At 54.4% G+C, this 22,314-nt stretch overlaps 1 protein-coding gene across 5 annotated transcripts in view; it reads right to left on the bottom strand.

Moving 5' to 3' along the window:
* The window catches only part of VAV2 (vav guanine nucleotide exchange factor 2), a 201,136-nt gene that overhangs the window by 82,067 nt on the left and 96,755 nt on the right, over nucleotides 1–22,314 (bottom strand). For all 5 annotated transcript variants that reach the window (XR_010022100.1, XM_063081538.1, XM_063081541.1 and 2 more), the window contains exon 3: nucleotides 8,573–8,631. Coding sequence is in view for 4 of the 5 variants with exons in the window: in XM_063081538.1 (XP_062937608.1) it covers nucleotides 8,573–8,631 (59 nt within the window). In the remaining variant the exon portion in view is untranslated. The remainder of the gene's footprint in view (nucleotides 1–8,572; nucleotides 8,632–22,314) is intronic.

Below are 22,314 nucleotides of genomic sequence, written 5' to 3'. Positions count from 1 at the left end.
CTCCTGCCCGGCCGCGAGGGCCCGCTCTGCCCACTCAGAGGCTGCCCAGAGGCCTCATTCCAGGGCGGATGCCTAGGGGCAGACACGGCCCACCCCAGCCCACGGCCCACCAGTGCACACACTGCGGCTGTAAGGCACCCAGACTTGGGGCTAATGTTGCCACCGCAGAACGTGGTCCATCCTGATTAACAGGACACGAGAGATAACGTCCATGGTGAGAACAATCTGTGTGACATGGGGTACTGTACTTCATGACTAAAGACCTCCTGCAGGGAGGCGGTGGGCTGGCCCCAGGTAGGAGCAGAGCACAGGGCCAGGGTGTCATCTTCTGTTCAGGGGCATTTTTAACAACTTCACACCTCTTCTGCGCATGTAAAAATCCCACTGCTAAACACGAGTCCTTTCTCCTGTCTCTGAAAATGAGCGGATAACGTCACATGGCTGCCCCGATAAATCCTTCATGGTGCTACTTGCTGACGAGGTGGCCGCGCTCCGTTCTGCTTGCTGCAGAGTGCACTGGTCTGTGCTCCTGAGAGGGACGGACCGGAGGGGAAAGGGCTTCAGCCCCAGAACCACCTGGTAATCCAGCATGATCCTATCCAGAGAGCCTTAATTTGCTTAGAGTTGCAAAGGTCCTTGTCCCCAACAAGGCCCCATTCACAGGTTCCGGGGGACATCTCTCTTTGGGGGCCCCACATAGTCCACGACACCTCCCTTCCCCCAGGCTCCCCTGGAGCTGGGTGAAGAGCCAGGGGCTCGGACAGCTCATTTTCAGGCCCGGCTTCAAGAACCGCGGCTCGGGCCGCCCTTTGCTGGCCCTGCCCCTCACCACCAGCTCTGATCACTGGGCCAGCGTGAGCGTCCAGGCTCAGCACGAATAAGCCCCCTGGAAATCATACCAGCAGCAGCAACCCAGCGAGGCCTCGATCCTGAGTCTGTCGACCCCAGGCAGGCAGGAGGGTTCCAGACACACGACCTCCTTTAACCCTCACAGCCCCCAGGTGGGTGACGGCAGGTGAGGAAACAGAGGCACAGAGAGTGACTGTCCTCTAAGTGAGAGAGTGACAAGTGTAACCCCAACTTGCTGGTGAGGACGTCAAGACTCTGGTGGTAAGAAAATGGGTCGGGGTCTCATCACCATCCTGGTGAGCCAAGTTGTGCTCATTCAACCTCCCCCATTATAAAACACTTGTCAAGTGCCTACTGTGTGCTGGGGAGCAGATGGGTCCTAACCTTATTGCTGCCAGCCCACAGAGGTCTTGACCTTAATGACTCTAATGTACCACATCGAGACGAACCACCTGATTCATGTGAAAGAGGACAGAGGGTGGATGGGTGGACAGATGGGTGGACAGACAGGTGAATGGGTGGGTGAATGAGTGAGTGTGTGGGTGGGTGGATGGATGGGTGGATGGGTGGATGGTGGATGGATGGGTGGACAGATGGATGGGTTAATGAGTGGATGGGTAGGTGAATGAGTGAGTGGGTGGATGGGTGGGTGGGTGGACAGGTGGATGGGTTAATGAGTGGATGGGTGGGTGAATGAGTGAGTGGGTGGATGGATGGACAGGTGGATGGGTGGGTCATGGGGTGTTTGGACAGATGCTTGGATGACTAGATGGATGGGTGGATGGACAGGTGGAGGGGTGGGTGGATATGTGGGTGGTAGATGGATGGGTGGACAGGTAGATGGGTGGGTCATAGGGTGTTTCGATGGATACTTGGATGAATGGACAGATGGGTGGACAGATGATTGGACAGATGATGGACAGGTGGATGAGCAGACAAGTGTCCTCTGTGGGCAAACTGTGGCAGCACATGCAAGTTCATCTGACAATGGCTATGACGATACAGGAGCTGAGCAAAGAGAAATCCAGCGGCTCTTCGTCCTTTTAAAGACAGACACAGGTGGACGCTGGCCCCTGAGGAAGCTCCAGCTGGCCGTCCACACCCCCTGCGGCCTGTCCTCCTGTTTCTCCTGACGTCTCCAGCCTGAACCGGCTCCCCGCCGCTGAGCGAGAAGTGGCCAGTTAATAAAACATTTGAGCAAATGTGCCTCTTCCACACCGGCATGCCCACGGCGGTGGTGGCAGAGAGAAGGTCACGCAGTGAGCCTCTGACGTTCTGCTCAGCACTGGGTGGGGGTGAGTGGAGGGGGGGACCCTGCGTGGCCCGCCCCATGTCATTGGTGGAGATGGACTCACCGCAAGGCGTGCTGGCCAGCGTGTGTCAAGCACCCCACGTGCTTGGGCCAGCCAGGGGCCAACTCTTTCCCTCAGTCCTTAGCAAAGTCCCTAGGCAGGTGCTGACGTCTCCCCAACCACAGACGGTACCCCAGGTCTCCACTGGTAGGTGGCAGGGCTGGGACTCTAACTGTCCAGGTGAAGGCTGCTGTAGGCCCAGGACCATGGGAATGGCTCAAAGCCTGCTGCATGCGACCAGGAGCTCCCTCCTGGTGGCCAGTGGGCCAGGACATGCCTTTCGGGCAACGAGGATCAGCATTCTGTTGCCCCCACAGACGTGGCCTCCCCTCTGCCCCAAGGCCTCTCACTCTTTCCCAAGTGTGGGTCACTGGTCACCAAGTGCGGGAGAGGGTACTCAGCCACGAGAGGGTGCAAAGCCACCCTCAGATGGACAGCAAAACTGGACGCACGGCCCAGCTACCGGGGCAGGCATCATGTGGTCTGGTGGGCAGGAAAGGAGTCCCTCAAGCTTCAGGGAGGGCCCTGCCCTGGCAGCCTCTGCTAACGCCACCTCCAGCTCGTCCCCCTTCTTACCCTGACCTTACCTTAGTCCCACCTGCCAGCAGCCGCTCACACGGGTGTGGCAGGTTCTGCCTGACAAGCACCTGCAGGGCCAGGTGGAGCGGTGACCAGCTGAGCACTCACACCCACATCACTCTCGCACTACAGCCCAACCCACATGCCCTGCACCCTTCAGTGCACCAAAGCGCCTCCAGAGCCAGAGACAGCTCTGTCACCAGCCCTGGGTGCCACATCCAGGATTCTAAAACCCAAACGACCATGCCTGAGTGTTCTGGGCTCTCCCTCCCCAACACTGCCGGGACTGGCCGACTGAGCACCTCCTCCCCCGCCTTCACCACAAGGAGCACCATCCCTTCCAGAACCTGCAGCAAAGCCCAGGGAGGATCCAGAACATTCCAGGCACCTGCCACCCCAGCTGACAGGATCCTTACATTCAGATTCAGTTATTGGATGTACCAGGATGCAAAAATGAGCAAGACCCAGGCCTGCCAGGGAGCTCACAGCACAGAGATGCATGTGCATGTATGCAGGAGAATGTACATGCACACATGCACATGCACACACATGTACTCACATGCACACACACAATATTTAACACTGTTCATCCTGCCTAAGATTGGAGGCCAGGCAGTGGCTCAGCGGATGCAGAGGAGGAGACTGACCAGGAGGCCACGGGAAAGAGGTGGCCACTGAGCCAGGCGGGCTTTGGCCTCACGCCAGTGCTCACCCGCAAGCTGTATCCGGCTTGCGTTGCTGACCAGGGCAGGTGGGACACAGGCCGTGGGAACAGGAGCCAGCTTGATGGGGCAGGTCGGTGACTCGGTTACAGCCGTGTGTGAGCCCACCTGTGAGAGAGCTGGACAGAGAAATGCTGACTCCAACCTCGACGCCCAGAAATTCAAAGGCAGCCTCTTCTGACCTCACTCCCCTGGGAAGGAATCTAATGTCTTCCACTCAGTCCCCTCCTACTGCCTTCACAGACGATGCCGAGCCATCATCACAAGGAAAGAAAGGAACGGAGGAAAAGGCTCCAGCTAGGCTGGCCTGGGGATTCCCACGGCCAGGACTGTGCCCTCACAGCAGACGCACCATGGACAGGCGGTCACCAGGTAGGACGATTAAGACCATCTTGCTGGCAGGACGAGATGCTGAGCATTTGAAAATTGCCACTTTCTGTCCAAATCTCCTGTCTTGTGGACAATAACTGGAATTAGCCAGGCAGCACCAGATGGGAAAAGCGGCTTCACTGGCCTGAAAGGGGGACAGCGAGAGAGCTGGGGATGCTGTGTCCAAGACAGACCACTCCAGGAGCTATGGCAGCATCTTCAAGTACAAAAAAGGCTCCAGGGAGAAGAAGGGGGGCTTTCTGGGCAGGACAAGGTGCTGGTGTTGTGGTTCTTCACCCTTGTGACAGGGCCTTGTGAGAATCTGGTGGCCATGGTGGCTCTCCTCCTAGAGACCGCAGAGTGCACAGAGGTCACACAGAAGCCACACAGAAGTTCAGGGGGCTGCAGAGTCCCCCAGGCCCACGCGCAGACCATCTGGTTGAGACGTGTCACTCGAGAGGTGTCCGGCACCTGTCCAGCAATCAGGATGGCAGCCCATGCCCCGCCGCATGGACGCACTTTCCTGTTACCCGAGCGGCCCGGCAAGGAACTGGGCTCCAGGATCTCCCTGCCACCAGAGGGGTGAAGGCTGAGCCTTGTCGGGGCCAAAAGGGAAGAAGACCCCCGGTCACGAGTATGACTCATGGGTCTGTACCCCTAAGAACGTCCGCCTGTCCAACTGCCCAGAGCTCTGGCTGAAGGCCCATTACCTGCTCTCCCTGCACAGGGAGGCCACAGAACGGGTTCTCTGAAGCCGCCCCCACAATGACAGGCATTTATTTTTAGTTCCGAATGTTTCATGGTACACAGATTTGGATATGGGTGTGTCTGATATTCTGAGAACTCGCTTCCAATTGAAGAAGGAAGTTCCGTCTCACGGGTGGGTGCTGGCAGACGTCCAGCCTCTCCCACCCGACCTTGGCCTGACCCGTCCTGCCCGCCCACCCTGCAGCCCGCCTGCTGTCACAGCAGCACTACTGACAAGAGCTGAAAGGTGGAAACACCCCAAAGGTCCATCAGGTGGTGAGCAGACAAGCAAAAGGTGCTCTGTCCTTACAGTGGAAAGTCACGCAGCCGTAAACAGGAACGACGCTCTGATTTCCCCCTGCAGCGTGGATGAACCTGGAAAACACGCTCAGTGAAAGAAGCCAGACGCCAGAGAACACGTACTGCGTGATTCCACTTCTATGACCCAGTGGGGCGTGTGCAGAGACAGGCCACACACCCGAGCCTTTCTGACAGCCTCTCAGCCAATCCTGGGGACCCTGCATGAACACAACTGCATTAGCCCCTGCTGTGCGGCTATAACAAGTCATCACAAACTTGGTGGCTTAAAACAGCAGAGCTCTTGCAGTTCTGAAGACCAGAAGCCCGAAAGGGCTCGTATGGCTAACATCAAGGTGTCCGCAGGGCTGGTCCCTCTTTGGAGGTTCCAGGGAAGGGCCCGTTCCTCGCCTTTCCCAGCACCTACAGCTGCCTGCATTCCCTGCCGTGGCCGCACCACTCGGACCTTTGCTCTGTCCTCACATCTGCAAGATCCTATCTACAGAAACCCTTTTCCCCATCACACTCACAGGATCCAGGGGGTTAGGATGTCAACAAAGCAGCCCATGGGCATTCCCTGAGTTCCAGGTGCTGTGCTCACAGCTCGTTCCAGCCTACAGAAGAAGAGACAGAGGCTCCAAGAGCATCCCTGCCAAAGGTCACTCGGCCAATGAGGGACCTTCATGGGCCCGACCTCCAGGGATGATGGCAACTTTCAGCTTCGGTAACAGAAAGACCCCTGCCCTTCACCAACTCTCTTTCCCAGCCTTTCAGAGCTGAGATGACGCCCGATCAGGGCACCCCCAATCTGGAAGGGGAGGTCCAGCCGGGACAATGACCCACACCCTCATACGCCTTGGGGGCCTTGCCACGGGCCCTCCCCTGCCTCCACATCTGATGCCCTAGCTAGCACCAGGGTGGGACCCTTAGGATTAAATCTCCAATTCATCAGCCTCTGAGAAGTATAATTGGGGCTTTTATGTAAAATCAGCTCATTATGCAAAGTGCAAGGGTTGGGAAAATGATCATTTTTTTTTTACAGCAGCACGTTGGGCTTCTATCCAGCCATGAAAGAAAAGAGGGGGAAACTCTTCAGGACTGCGGGCTTGGTTTGTGGGTTTCCAAAAAGGAGTTTGGGTAAACGGACACCATTTGCTAATTAATAACACTACAAAGTACTCTTAGATGAAGAGCTTGGTTAGCGTCTTTTAAAGCACTGGTATAGCTGCCAGAAAGTTCAATTTCCTGTGAAAATCTCAGCCGTATGAAGAAAGAGGCAGAGGCCGTGCAGACTCAGCATGCCAAAGAGGGCTGCCTGGGAGGGTCGCCTGTCTCCTGAGCTCCAGGTGAGCGTGTGAATGGATGGAGGGAGATCCTGCCCTCCACCCCAGGGGCTGCAGAGGAAAAAGACCCCAGAAACGTCCCAGACCAGGGCTCAGACAACAAGGAAGAAAAGGCAGAGAGGAGGACGGGGAGGAAGGACGCCAGCCACCAGGGCGAGGAGGACGCATGAGAGATGGGGAGGAATTTCTGCAAAGTGCTGCTACACGCCCAGGAGGCTCTGACTCCTGCCTTTTGACTGCAAAAACCTCTCTCCCGGTCCCTCATTTTCTCCTCCTTCTGTGCGCAGTAAAGGGTTAACTTAGTTGACTTGGGGTGCCCAAACCCTGCATATTCCAAAGAAAGAGCTACAGTGTCTTTCTGTGCCAGGGGCCTGGGGCCACGCCACACAGTCTATTCCTATGATATGATTTATGGTGGGGCTACAGAGACTGAGTCACCAGGGCCAGACACACAGGCATCCCATGCTGATGTGACTGACCACCACCAAAAACCCTGCACGCCGGGGAAGGTGGCCTTTCCTGATTGTCAACACTCCAGGGACACTCGCTCCCGGTCTCTCCTGGGTTCCACCTGTGAGCCTTCCTCATCTACTGATTTTTCTGCATCCTTTTCCCATAATAAACCACAACCCTGAGCACAACGGCTTTTCCACATCTGTGAGTCCTTCTGGTGAGTCGTGGAACCCAAGAGTGTCTTGAGGACCCCCCCAAATATATCCTGTTATTGTCATTAAAATGAACTATTTATTGAGCCCTTCTCTGGACCAGGCACTAGCTAAGGGATTTACATTCCCCTCCAACCCTGAGAAGCCACCTCATTTGTCCCCGTCCCACGGACATAAAAAGGCAGACTCAAAGCGAAGTCTCGGGCACAGGGCCCACAGCTAACCAGGATGCTGGGTCTGGACCTGGGTCTCACTGACTCTGCAGCACAGGCTCTCTGGTGGCCTTCTGGGCCGGGGTCTTCACTCCTTGTTCAGGGGACCACTGTGCCCACATGCTGCCTCAGAGATTTGCAGACAAGAGAAGGAAGAGGGCAGGTTCCCACTCACATTGCCAGCCCCAGGGCCCGGGGTGCAGCAGGCAGGGTTGACTGCGTCTCCTTCTGCCCATCCATGACAGGAGCGGCTGATGAAGCATCTGCCATGTCCACTGGGGCTGGTGGGGCGGACAGGTGGTAGAGATGGGGCATCGAGGGGGTGGCCTCAGAGGTCTTGGTTACATTCTAGAAAGTACTCTGGGCAGTGGGCACAAGGGTTTTACTTGACTGTTATTCTTTATATCCAAATGTGTTATGAATATTCTTTTGTATGCTCTTAATATTTAATTTTAAAGCATTTTAAGACAGACTATCCTATGTCTGACATTAAAAAAATAAAATCTCAATTCAAAGAATATCTGTGTCCTCTGAAAATTCAAAAGCCATAGACGTCTCTGGTGGGTTCACTAATACTCACATCTGCCCCAGTGATACCTCTGAACCTGAGACAACCTGAATCCAAACCAACAGCCCCCATCAAGGGGCAGCTGTGCTACCCAAATGCACTGGCACCATCAACCTGGGACCCCTGGCTCACGGGCACATGCAGTGTTCCCCACAGAGGTCACCAGGGTGAAGCCCCATCCACAGCTGAAGTATCCACCGTCACACAGTCACTTGCACTCGGGCATGACCCCATCCACTCTGCTCTCGGGTGGGCTCCTTTTGTCAGAGTCCACAATGACCAGTGCTCACTGGGGGCTGCCCCTTCCCCCCACACCCACGTGCCCCACCTGCATGTCAGAGACAGGAGACCAGACCTCAGGGGCCATGGGATCTCTGAGACTGAGCTTTGCGATCCAAGCAGAATTAAACTGAGTGTGGAGAAATTCCTTGGGGTGGTTTCTCCAGGTGCCCTGATGAGAGCCCCGCAGCCCCCAAGCAGGGCACATCACTGTGCTCCAGCCCGTCCTTGCAAACACACACCAGCTACCACATTCACGGCAGAGCCCTGCTCTGGTGTGTGGAGAGTGCATTTAGGTAGGCAATGATCTGTGAAAGGATTAATTTGTTGATCTTATTACCTAAATCGAAAGAGATTTTGCATCCGTCAGTAACATGCTTGCGAGATTTCCCTGGTGTGAGCCGAGGGCCCCCCTCCTCCACGCCCCTTGCAGCTGCTGCCAACAGGGAACTCGACAACACAGTGAACATGCATGATAAAGACCCAGGCAGAGACAGCCGCCGAAACCTCCCGTGTCTGTGACAAGCTGTGCTGGTGGTGATGAGATTAAAGGGCCCACACGAGACAAGGCGGCACTCCGGAGAGCTCACCTGATCCCTTTGTTCTGAGCGATGCTGTGCAGGGAGAGTCTCGACACCGCGGAGATGACCTGGGGGAGACAATAAAGATGCTCCTATAAGTTCACAAGAAACTGAAGTCATCATAAAACTGGAATAAAGTGTTTTACAGACATCAAGAACTGTTAACTAAGTACAGCTCATCTTGGTAAAAAAAAAAACAAAACACAGCATCATGTTTTTTGGGCTAGATACCTATTCTGTATTTACTGTGCAAAATTTGTCTTTCTGATGCACTAATATTTGCTGAGGGCAGCCACATTCCCAGTGCAGTGCCCCAGAGAGGAGTGGGTCTTGGCTCACGGCCGCGCTGCCATCTCCTGACCCGGCCATTCACCACGCCCTGAGCTGCATTCCCACGAGAAATCGGTCTGCACTGTCCGCGCTGCTGCCGGTTTTAACAGAGGTCACGTTTATGAAAGGCTCATTGCATACTGCTGTTCTGGAAGTTACCATGTGATTAACAAGTGCTCATGTTCACAGTAGGTACTGACCTATTTCAGAGATGGGGAAATGGAGGCCCAGAGAGGTCAAGCGACTTGTCCAAAGTCACACAGCATCCTGAGCACCAGGCAGATGCAAATGTCTGAGTGCAGGGCTTGCTTCCCTTCCAGACCCTCCTCTCCGTATGGCATCGAAACAGAGCCTGGCTCCCTGGAAGGGTCAGGACGGACAAGCACAATGAAGAGCTCCAGGCACAGAGCTGCACAACAGGGCTTTTGTGGTGTCCCCAGGCCAACGGGCTTGGCAGAACGAAAGTTGTGAAACATTCAGAGAGGAGCAGTGGTGCTTCCTCTTCCTCCACACTCCCGCACCCCAACCTGTCCTGCCCTGTGACTCGGCCGGCCTCCTCCAGTCACATGGGGCCCACCCATCTCCCAGCCTCAAAAGCCCAAATGCAGCTATTCCATACGTCCTCAAAAGGACAGGCAGCCAGCAGGCCTCTGGCGGGGCAAAGAGCTCCATGGACGAATATGGGGAAACTGAGGCAGAGGAGAGGGAGGGGGCTGACCTAGGAGCACAGAGCGTAACACACGCACGAGACAGAACAGGAAGCTGCTCACGACTCATTCAACAGGATTAATGGGGCACAGACCGTGCCAGACACCATGCACTGAAGAAGCAGCCTCAACTCTGAGACCACAGCATGCACGTGCGTGTTAAGCTCATGTGTTTGTGTGCACGAGTTCATGTGTGTGCATGTGTGTGCCTGCATGTGCATGTGTGCTTGTGGTTTTTCTTTTTCTTTTTTTTTTTTTCTTTTTTTTTTTTAAATATTACTACTGCCGTTTTATTTTTTTTTTCATTTTTATTTATTTTTTTCGTGACCGGCACTCAGCCAGTGAGTGCACCGGTCAGTCTTATATAGGATCCGAACCCGCGGCGGGAGCGTCGCCGCGCTCCCAGCGCAGCACTCTACCAAGTGCGCCACGGGCTCGGCCCTGCTTGTGGTTTTTCTGCCCTGGGCCATGACAACCGATTGCTAAATTCACAGACGCCTTCCACTGGCGACCGGCTGTCCTAAGAACGGAGTCCAGAGGCCGTTACCTGTGCATCACGTTGGCAAGGCCCCTACAAGGCCATCCTGCCATGCATACCTGATAGACAGGAAAACCAAGGCCAGGTCACTCGCCCAAAGCCCCCCAGCTGGACACATTCCTCAGACTTCCTTTAGGCTGTTCTGCTTCCAGCAGCAAGTTTTTAAAAGGAGGGGGAAAAGCTGCACAATTCAGAAGGACCCTTATCCAGCCCGGTGAGCGGGCCACCGTGTGCCGCCTTCCTGTAGGTGGTCATGCTTGCGAACCGCGGGGTGACAGGCTCCCCTGTGCCACCTCCAGCGAGACGGGGCAGGCTCAGTCCATAGCTGCCCCGCGCAACTCCCCAGCTCCTGCGCTACGAGCAGCCTTTCACAGACAAGTGAGCACCTTGGCCTCAGCTGTCACTGCTGCCTTTTAAGAGCTCTGAATGCTTAGGGAGAACAGAAATTAAGGCAGCGTCACTGTATGTATTGGCTAGAATGCTGGAGATGTTATAACTTGAAGGGCTTGGTGACCACAGGACACACGAGCCTTCTCTTCTACGCCTCCCATGGCAGACATGACTAATCCACCGACGCACCATCCCCTATGAGCCAGGCGCAGGTTCAGAATCCTGGGTAGAGTCCTGAGGAGGCACCGCAGTCAGTAAGCACTGACACAGGACACGAAACCTGTTTGCCACCCCAGAGTTGGTGCAAAGGCCTCATTTCGTAGAAGTGGAACCCAAGACAGAGAGGAGCTGCACCTGGTGGGCCAGCCATGGCCAGAATGTGGGTCTCTGCAGACACGTGTTTGTTGTCCGAGTGGACAGAATCGTTGCAACTGCTGCTATGACCACAGCGGTCTCAGCCCTGAGCTGGCAGCACTCTGCTCCAGGATGAAAGCTGTCACTCATGGTTTGTGAAGGGCTCTGATGGTCTCGGCTCTGGGTTTGCAGCACCAGACAGGGGCAGCTCCTTAAACTGGGTTCAACGTGACCAGCAAGCAGGAGTCCAGCAGCTGGCTCTGGCCAGCTATGCCAAAGGCACTCTGTCCCTTTGTCCACCTGGGCTGCGTGCTTCCCAGCTGGCATTTGTGCAGGGAGGAGAAAGCTTGCGGGTGCAGCTCAGGAGACCCCACTCCAATGACCCAAGGCCCAGGGCAGACGCAGCTGGGAGCAGACACTGAGACACCTGTGGTCAGGTCAGGGGCAGAGGTGGCCCCATGTGAAACCTCCCATCCTGAAAGGTTAGGAGCAGGAGCACACCTCCCATGGCATAGCTCCCCAAGCTCCTCTGGCTGTGGCCTGTCCCGCTCCCAGGACAGAGAGCTGTGTGTCCCCCAGGGGTATTACTCTCGGACGATGATCAAAAACCTCCTGCCCCGTGGGCCCTGCTGACTCTTCTGAGAACGTAAATGTCACAGGATGACATTTTCCCAACTTTTATTCCCACTTCTCGTCTGCATCCCAGTTAACAAATGAAATGAAGACTCCCACCCCTTCCCTCCCCCGCCCCCACCACCAGCCAGTCCTTTGCACTCAGTTATCCATCAACCCACAGAGTCTCAGCCCTGGCAAGAAAAGGACTGTGTGTGTGCTTGGGGACAGGGACAGGGAGTAAGACAGGAAAAAGACCTGCCCCCAGAGGAGGTCCAGCTGGGGGCCTACCTGCACTGCCAGCCTCCCGGAGCCTGGCTCTCTGTGCTGTTCACTGGTGCCCTCCCCATCCTTGCACACTACCAGTGCTCGGTTAACTCTCAGTGCAGCAACAATGAGTGGGCAGGACAGCCGAGGTGATGGGAAGTGACAGTCAGGGCCTAGACTGGGACAGCAATCCTGGCTCTGTCGCCATCCAGCCACCGCCTGCTCTGACCCCAGATTCCCAGACGCCCGCAGCCACTCAGCTTCCAGCATCCACGGGAGGTGCTCTGGAAAGTAGACCTCCCACCAGGCCCCACCCCCACAGGCTCTGGGGCCCAGGAATCTGCATGTATCGTGAAGGTCCCAAGTGGCTGGGATGTGCAACATGGGTTGGGCACTTCTCCCCAGGTGGGACTGGGTCGCAGCCTGTGGAAGGGCACAGGCACGACTATATTGTCCACATGTGGACACCCTGCCAAGCATGGTGCTGCTGAAGGGGCACAGGGGGAAGATGAGCACCTTCAAGCTGGACAGTCAGGCGCAGAGGACGGGGGGACTTCAGGGGAAGGAGACATGGTCTGTAGGCCAGAAGCTAAAGAGCAGGGTCCAGGGAGAGCCGTATCCAGAGCTCTAGAATGGGGGCTCCCAGGACCCCGTCACTGGGGGTCCACTGCCTCCCCTGTCAAGCAACAGACTAAGTTAGACCTAATAATCCCCGAGGGCCCCTGAGCCAGGGAAGCACCCTGTAAGCCACGATCGACATTTTGGGCTAAATCCTGGCCAGGCGGAAGAGGGGAACGTGTCTCTAAGAATGACCCGGTGTGGCTGCCAGCAAATCTTCGGCTCCAGAGGTGACAGAACCATCGTGCTCCTGGCCAGAAGGGAGCACACACTCGCCCCCTGATTGGCTCCCCATTGCCACCTGATAGGAGCAGAACTCAGAGGTTCTTCTGTCCAGGAGCAGCCAGATGTGACATCAGGAAGCAGGGCAACGGGGACGCAGCCCCCTGTGGGGGCGTCCTCACCTGAGCTCGTGCTGCAGGGCTCATGGCCAGAGCTGCAAGTGTGTGTGTGGAGGTGCCCACGGGATGCCGTGTCCCAGCACCTTCCCAAAGGGTCCACATGCCCAAAAAAGTTAAGAAGCTGCTATGGTTTGAATGTGCCTCCCACAAACTCATGGATTGGAACTTAATTGCCATTGTAACGCCATTAAGAGGTGGAGTCTTTGAGAAATGACTAAGCCCTCAGAAAGATATTAAGACCGTTACTGTGGGATGAGGTTAGTTACCGCGGGAGTGGGCTCCTGATGAGAAGGATGAGTTTGGCCCCCACTCTCTCTCTGTGTCACGTGCTCACCTTTGCATCCCGCCTCCCACTGTGGGATGACCCTCGCCAGATGCCGGCGCCATGCTCTGGGGCTCCCCGGCCTCCAGAACTGTGACCAAACATCTCCTGTTTATAAATTACCCAGTCCATGGTGTTGTTATAGCAAAAACAGACTGAGACAGCAGCAGTCTCTTGGGAAGCACGTTATCAGCAGTTGGAGATGCTCTCGGAGGCGGTGCCTAGCCAATGGGGCCATGACCCAATCCTGGTTCTGCAGGGCACTTTAAACTGAGTAGGCATCCTTAAGCACAGCTGAGTTTCCACCTTGGGTGTGTGGAACAATCTAGTCCCAAAGGTGTCACTGGAGCAGTTTCCAAATGTTCAAATATTTAGCAACAGCTTAACTGCCCAACACTAGGACCCAAAAGAAATAAAGCAGGATGCACCCACACGGTAGAATTCTGAGCCGCCAAGTAACATAATGTTGTGCAGGAATTTACTGATATAAAATACTTTCACAAGCAGATTGTAAAACATGTGTAATAGACATGATCTAATCTTTAAAAATATATGCTCCTCAAAGGGACTGACAGGTTACACATGAAAAGTGAGCAGTAATTATTACGGGGTGGTTTGAATCCTCTTTCTGCTTGACTGAACCTGCTGGTGCTCAGCCTACCCCCCCCCCCCCCCCACACACACAAAAGCACAAACCCTAACAAATTCCCCTGTCCGTAAAATACGGTATTCAAATCGAAGGGACCTAACTCTGGGCCTCAAGGTGGAAATAATACGATCAGCCACTCTCACCATGCCGCGGCCATCACAGGCTGGGCATGAGATACCACCCCTGCCCACCCAGAACGCACAGCAGAGGACTCCCCTCTCAAGCTGCAGCCACCAGGAGGCCAGCGGGGACACTTGCTCTTGCAAAATTGAGAAGTGCTCCCTACAGGAGACTTGACCTACTTGAAAAGTACTAGCTTGTGAAGCTGTGCCTTTCAGCTTTTTATTCGAAGTGCCTGGCACGTGGAAATCGCTTGGCAAATGTTGATATGGGTGGGTGGATGCAAAGAAGGAAGGAAGACAGAAAGGAAGGAAAAAAGAAGGAAGAAAAATGGACAACGGGTGGGTGGATGGAAGGATGGATGGCTAATGGATGGATGATGGATGATGGATAAATAAAGACGATAGATGGGTGGACGGATGGAGGAAAGAAGGAAGCAGTGAACCAGTGACTAGATAATAAAGAAGTCCCACGATATTCCAGGCCCTCCCTGCAGCCACACACGGTGATGTCCATACCCACTAGTCTGTGAGCTCCTTGAGGGCAGGAGTAAGCTGGCTTTGGGCAATGATTGTCTCCAGTGTCTTCACACCATAGGCCCATCAGGTGTAACTCCTGCCTGAGAAATCTTTAGATCATGGTAACAGTAAACACAAAGTTGCAAGCCTCGGGGCCAGTGGAGAATGACAGAAAGCCTCAGTGACACCCCAACTCACAGCCCAGAACTGGGAAAAATCCACATTACAGGTTCTTTCGCAACAAGACTTGAGCATTTTTGCTTTATTGCACCAAATTTCCAACCTAAAAACAGAGGTGCGATTTTCATGAGTATTTTCAATTTAAACATTCACAATCAAAACTCAAGACGTGGCCAGGAAGAAAGTGGAAATGTGTCCTGCAGATTCATCTTAGGATGATTCACCCAATCTTGCGTGGCCTTCTGTGAAGACCCCAAATATCTGGCTATTCACATACGACCTCACCCCATTCTCTCTGCTCCCACCTTCTGGACCTTCTCTTACCTCCCTCCTCTCATCCCACTGTGCTGGATCTTAGTGATTTCTTCAGTTCCATCTTCCGATTCACTAATTCTCTCTTCAGCTCAGCCTAGACGACTCACACATGGAGTTTTTAATTTCAACTATACCTTTTATTTTGAGAATTTCTATTTATCTCTTTTTTCAAAAAACCTGTCTTTTGTCCTATCTAATTGTTCATAATCTCCTGTTCGTTTCTTTTGTATTTTATTGCTCTTTTCCTAGAATAGGAATTCTCTCATCTACTCCACCTGCTAAGTCCCTCTTCTATGCTGATATGTTGCTTTTCAAGCACCAGATAGCTAGCTAGGTAAGCATACATATACTTGTATGCACACGTATACATGTATGAGGGTGCTTCAGGAAGTTCATGGAAAAATAGAATTGAAACATAATATGACTTTTCCATGAACTTTTTGAAGTACCCTCATATAACGTACACACACATATAAACATAGTTTTATGCTTTAAGTTCATCTTCAACAGAAGTTGCTCTCCATGGGGTGGGGGTGGGGGGGTTGTCCCACGGGCCCTGAGAGGCATGACTGTGAGGCTCTGCTGGCTTTCCTGGTTCCAGACCAGATATGATATTGACCTTTCAGCCAGGACTCCCACACTGCGTGGCTTTCAGACCGCGCCCTGGGCAGAGCTCCACCACAGGGTGGGATCCCGCCAGACTTTGTTCCTACGCCCAGCCCAGGATGGTAGGCTGCTTCTGCCAGGGCCAAGGGTGTGGCTTCCCCAACCCCCAGTCCCTGGACCTCCGGCCGGCCTGGCTCAGCTCCCTGTCCTCCACACACTGTCCCCTGTGAGAGCCCAGGCCCTTGGGGTGTGTCTGGCTCCAGAACTCCTGTGGGCATGTTGGCTTTGGTTCAACTTTCTGGTGTTGATGTCCCTCCCTATTTCTAACACTCGAGCATTTCCCTTTCTGGCTTCCAAACCTGGTTATAAGTTTTAAATGTGTGTTATTTCCCTTTAAACAGCAATTCTGTGTGTTGGGGGGAGGGGGCCCACACTCACTTGACCTACTGCATTTACCCGAAATCTCCATGCCTTTAACAGTGACAGAACTCACAAGAATCTCCAAGAAAAGCCACCATCAAACCCGAGGCGCCAGAGCGGAAGCAGCTTCACTCTCTTTTGGACCCTCCGTGGGGTGAGGACTCGCTCATTCACAACCAGTAAGCGCAAACTTTGCCGGCTTTGCCATAAAGAGGGCATGGAAGGCATGGGGTGCTGCGCCTGCTTCAGTACGTGTCACAGGGTGGTGGCGTGGCCGGCAGCATGGTGGCAGCGTCCTGCCCAGCGTGAGGCATGGTTCAGCCTCATGAGGACTCACTTCCCGTTCTTGCGGGAGCAGGGCTTTCAAACTGCAAGTGACCCACCGGGGCACCATGAACTCCATTCAGGGCTCCTAACAAGCACTGTTTAATGAAGTGGAATAGGACAGGACAGAACAGAAAACGCCAGGAGAGTGGTAAACTAAGTATTGTCTCACGAAACTTTTGTTTCAGTTTTCACACACATCTACGTGTGCGGGGTACAGTTGTACAGAGTTCAAGAGCCACTGCTCTGAAGGACGTAAACGACTTAAGCTTCTCTTTCTCTCTCATTTCAGGAATGTTTACATCACCTCCTAAGTGCCAGTGCTGTGCCTCATAGCAGGGACAGGCAAGAGGGCAGGTCAAATGCGGGGACACTCTGTACCTCCACAGGTGCCATCTCAGGGCTCGGAAAGCCCCAGGAGGGTCCCTCCTGTGAAGTGGGCTGGACTGAGCACTCCCCCATTTCACAGGCAGGAAGCCGAGGTCCAGGGACCCAGGGACCCACCTGAGCTTGCACAGCTGGTCAGCAGTGGCTCTGACTGTTACCCCCATGGCACCTCCGGGGGAACCCACACAACATGTCCTTCAGCCTCCACACTCTCCCTGTTTCCCTGCAGGGTGGCAGAGGGTGTGGTTCCTGGGCACCACGCAGTGGCCGCGTCCACAGGAACACACCCTATCGGATGTGCCTTCTGTCAAGGATGGCCACTGGGACCTGGCTCACCTCAGGCATCCTGTGCCACATTCAGCTTCCAACAAGCTCTTCTGGGCTGGCTTCACCTGTGACCTTCAAAACCAGGCTCTGAGCTGCCTTTCCATGCTTTACAGATGAGAAAAACTTCAGTTCACAGTGTTTAAATGATGGGCTTAAGCCACAGAGAGACTTTGAGGGTGCTCAAAGAATATCTGCAGGAGGAGTGATGGGACATATGGGTGGATAGGTGGAGGGATAGATGGATGGATGGATGGATGGGTGATAGTAGGAATGGACGGATGGATGGATGAGTGAATGGGTAGGTGGATGGTGGGTGGATGAGCAAATGGGTGGATAAACAGATTAATGGTGGAAAGATCGATGGTGGTGAATGGAGGATGGATGGATGGATGGATGGATGGATGGATGGATGGATGGATGGATGGATGGGTGATAGTAGGAATGGACGGATGGATGGATGAGTGAATGGGTAGGTGGATGGTGGGTGGATGAGCAAATGGGTGGATAAACAGATTAACGGTGGAAAGATCGATGGTGGTGAATGGAGGATGGATGGATGGATGGATGGATGGATGGATGGGTGATAGTAGGAATGGACGGATGGATGGATGAGTGAATGGGTAGGTGGATGGTGGGTGGATGAGCAAATGGGTGGATAAACAGATTAATGGTGGAAAGATCGATGGTGGTGAATGGAGGATGGATGGATGGATAGATGGATGGATGGATGGATGGATGGTTGAAGGATGGGTGAGTGAATGGGTCGTGGATGGTAGGTGGATAAACGGATGGATGGTGGATGGATAGCTGATGGACAGATGGATAGACGAGTGAATGGGTAGGTGGATGGTGTGTAGACGGATGGATGGATGGATGGATGGATGGTGACTGGATGAAAAAATAGATGGACAGACAGGATCAGCAGAAGAGGTTCCATCAAGAACCTGACTCTCAATCTGTATCTCTTAATTTTCAGAACATGATCTGCCATCTATTGAGTACTTACTACATGCTAAGCAATAGTACACAAATATGGAACCCTCTACTTACTAGATACACACACTGGGGACTAGAGAGAATAAGGATCTTGGCCCAGGTAACCCAGCTATAAGAGGCTGACTTAAGAACTGAACCCAGATGCGCATGACCCAAGATCGTGCTTGCACTCACTATGCCATATGACCCATGCAGGACCTGCAGTGGGCAACAAAACCTTGTACCCCTTCTCCTGAGTCCAGCCAGGCCACATCTTCCAGCCTCCTTTGTGGTTATGGAGGTCCACCCAATGGGCAGGCGTGGACATGAAGGGGGCCACCTGCAGACCTCCCTTTCCCTAGGGCCACCTCAAAAGCCTCACATTAAAGGCGGCAAAGCCACCATCAGCCTATGTCCCTGAATGTCTACATGGAACAGAATCTACAGCCCCCTGCCACCCCCTCATACACACACCCTCATGCTCTACCCACCCAGAACCTCTGAATTGTTCTGCCATCTCTGTCATCTCCTGCATAAGCAATCACGGCTCAGGTCCAGCTGTCACAACAACCCAGCCTGTCGTCGTCATGCCTGTCCTAGTCACACAGGACCTCGTGCTTCCACTGGAACTCGGAATGTGATTCTGAGCGTGTGGCTCCTCCAGCCAAACCTCAGTCAAGACACTCAAACCAGGCAGAAATGACCCAGAACAACATCAAAGAGCCACACCAGCCCAACATGAACAAGTCTTCCTTTAGGAGGGAAGTCAGAGCCTGACCCGCCCCAGGCTTACAGAGTAGTAGCAGGTGAACGAGCAGGTCCTGCTGCTAGCAGAGGCCACCCTGATCCTGGAGCAGCCGAGCCCACAGACTTCCTTATCAGCCACGACCATGACCACGCAGCTGGAAACACACGCCCCGGCTCAACGAGCCAAATGGCAAGATTATCAAACTCCTTTAAATATGTTGCCCCGGAAACTCACCTATCTGCCTTGGAAATCTACAGCTCACATTGCTGCATATTCAGAAGCAAATCACTGTAAATTGCTCTCTCCAGCTCAGCCCTGATTACCTTTCCATTTCTTCTTTTTTCACATGGACAGTAAGGTCGGAAGAAACTTGGGGCTGTTGCCTTCAGAGCAGCAAGCGGTCATCGAGGAGTGACTAATTACAACGCGTGTCCAACCACAGCTTCCCATTCAAGCTTCGCCACCGGGGGCGGCCAGGAGCACAAAAACACGTGGGGAGAACACAGCCGTGCGGCCAGGTGCAGGGGGCGGGTGTGAGCGGACCCCAGGCCCCAGACAGCTCAGCCGCAAAATGAAACATGCCAATCTCTGCAGCCAAGGGACAGGTAGCAACTCTGGAGGGGAGTGCACGACAGAAGGGTCTGGTCATCCTTAGAAAGAGGGTCAGACTTCAAAAGCCATTCAGGAGGGAAGAAAAAGACGGGAGTGGCCTTAGTCTGCGAGTATCTCAGAACCGGCCCGCTCACCTTTCCTGCCCCTGAACTGAGCACCTTTCCTGCCCCTGAACTGAGTTTTCAGTGCGATTTGAAACGATGCCCCAAATCCAGAAACTTCCTCATTCTCAGTGGGTCTGGATCAAGACCCTCAAGTGCAAGGGCGTGAGAGACCACCAGAGCCTTGGGGACCAGCAGCCCGAATCCTTGTGCCTTAAGCTCCGTCCAGTATATGAACGACTGGATGGCTGAACAAGTGAATGCTGACAAAGAAGGATCCCTCTGCCCTATCTCTCCCGATAAAGGAAGAAGAGAAGGAAGACAAACCCTTGCTGGCAGCCTCACCCGCATCTGCCCAAGGCCCTGGCACACCCTCAGTGATTTCTGTGCGTATGTCCTCCCAGCTTCACACACCCCCATCCCCCACGGAGGTATCGCTGCCCCTACTCTGCAGTCGAGAAAACCAAAGTCCAGAGAAGTAATGTGACTTGACCAAGGTCTCATGGTTAGGACAGGCTTGAGCCTGGGTCTGACTCAAAGTCCAGCTCCGAATCACGTAGGAGCCACAAAAAAAGTAAGAAGACTGAAAGTCTATAACAGCTACCCACAAAGAAGCTAGAAAACAGCCCCTTCCCCTTCCTGGCCCGAGGCACAGCTGACCACAAACTGAGTCCAGAGGGGAGACAAGAGGAAGGGCAGGGGGCTGGGCCTAAAGAGAGTGTCAAGCCCTCCCACCCCTGCCCTACGCTCCTGGCTCCCAGCGCCCGTGCCTCCTCCACGTGGCATGGCTGCACTGGGCCGGGGGCGGAGAGTTTCACTCCCCCTCCTCTCTCCACCGCGTGAGCAAGCTGGAGCAGAGGGCTGAGCCTCCCTTGCTTCCTCACTCCGTACCCTGAGACTCCCCTTGGGTAGAAGAGGATGGGGGTCCTGGACCCAGTCCCCAACACCTCCAGAGAAGGAAACCCAGGACCTGGACCAGGGGCAGGAAGTCTGGCCAGGAAAGCTCAAGGGTCAGAGTCATAAGAATCAAGGAACCAGGGAGAGGAGAGGCTGGAAGGGAGACGCTGGGCCCAGGCATCCTCGTGGAAAACAGGGAATAGCTGTATGCTGATGGGGTGTCCAGAGAAGTTTGTCCCTGTGGGCGGCCACTCCAACCATGGGTTCCCCAAGGCTCTTAGCTAGACAGAGTCTACAGCTCATGGAGGGAGGCAGATAGAGCCAGGGTGGACAGAAGAAGGCATAACTACAACTGTACTCATTTATTAAGTGCCTACTCCATGCTGGGCTTGTTACAGAAACTAATGCATTAATTTGAGATGATGAGTAAATCAATGCAAAGACAAAAACCAGGACATAATGCCAGAGACCTGGGTTCAAGTCCTAAACCTGCCACTGACTAAGTCACTGCTCCTTCCTGGGTCTTGGTCTCCTTATCACTACAGAGACAGCCAATCCACGGCACACATGCCGCCCACTCCATGGCTGCGCTCATGGCAGGCATCACTAATCAAGCATGGTGCTTCTTCCTGCTGAAGTCAGATGAAGCCTCTCAGCTTTCTCTACACAGTGCTGCCTCTGCCTATCAGAAAGCTCTGGCACCCAAGAAGAGAGCTGCACCTGCCCCGGGAAATGCCTGGACTAGCAGTCTTCTGAGTCCCTCTGAGAACTGACCATCTGCTGTCCCTGATGCATAACCTGAGGACAAATGCTGTGAGTCACAAGGCTGGGAAAGGACCAGACGAGACACTGAGCTGTAGCTGTTCCCAACCAGGAAATGTTGCAGGAATCCGTCAGGGAAACGTAAAATCCTTAGTGGAAGGAGCTTAGCCACCATCTGGTCCAAATTCTTCAGTTTACAGACGGGAAACCTAAAACCCAGCGAGAAGATATAAGTGATTTTCAGAGGCCACCCAGCAACTTCCAGACAGGTCCTGGTCTAGAACTGAAGGTTCCTGTCTGGAGCCCAAGGCTTTTGTCTCCCCAACAGGGTTTCATTAAAAACGACAGCTAACATTGTCTAGGCCTCCTGCCTGCCAAATCTCTGCCAGATTTCTTACACTTTATTCCCTCAAAACACCCACGAGACAGTTCTGCGGTTCTCCCCGTTATACAGAGGAGTCACTGAGGCTCGGGGGGTTCCTGGCTGACCACCGGGGAGCCACGGCAGACCTGCTCATCCACCTGGCGGCAGAGCCCAGCTTCTCCCCTGCCCTGCAGAGGCAGGGTCGGCCAACCGCACCTCCAAACATGAAGGCAAGTGCAGACCGGGACCCGGCTCCCTGCAGGGGACAGCAGACCCATCCAACCTCGACGGTGGCTGTGATCTGGCCGGGTGGGCCGGCCGGGGCCACTCACCATCTGCAAATGTTGCTCGCTCATTCACCAAGACACGCCCAGCTCCTCCCGGTATCATACAGCTGAGACCAGACTGCAGCTGCAGGAGGGGACACAGACTGGGCCTCCCGTCCCCATCCACAAGGTAAAAGGGAGATGAAGGTGGCCCCACTGCTGGAGGCATCCCAACCCTGGGTTGCAGATGAGTGGCACCACGCTCCCTCCTTTGATCAGCAGCGAGGCCACAGACCGAGACAGGTCTGCAGCCCAGCGGCGTGAGTCACTGCCTCGAAGGCACAGGAATCCCAAAGGAAGCCCCAGGTGGCCCACCCTGGCCTCGGATACCAACACAGAATTACAGGAACAGCACTGGGCTGGGCAGGAGGGAGGGGTTCTGGCCTCAACCCACCTCTACCCCGAGTTCTGCACGGATGTGTCGCCCTCTCCCAAAGTCCCCGACTGCTTTTCCGGGGAGCCTGCCCTCTGCACAGTGAACCAAGTGGCTGGAAAGTAGGCATCTCCACAGGCGGCTTCCCACATGGGTCCTTGGGGCTCAGCTCCCCTTCCCCAGCCCACGCCCACCTCCTCCTGTCACA

This window comes from Cynocephalus volans, chromosome 17 (genome assembly GCF_027409185.1).
Source record: "Cynocephalus volans isolate mCynVol1 chromosome 17, mCynVol1.pri, whole genome shotgun sequence".
Lineage (NCBI taxonomy): Eukaryota > Metazoa > Chordata > Mammalia > Dermoptera > Cynocephalidae > Cynocephalus > Cynocephalus volans.
The sequence above is the reverse complement of the archived record's forward strand: the minus strand, read 5'-3'. Positions and strand labels throughout refer to the sequence as shown.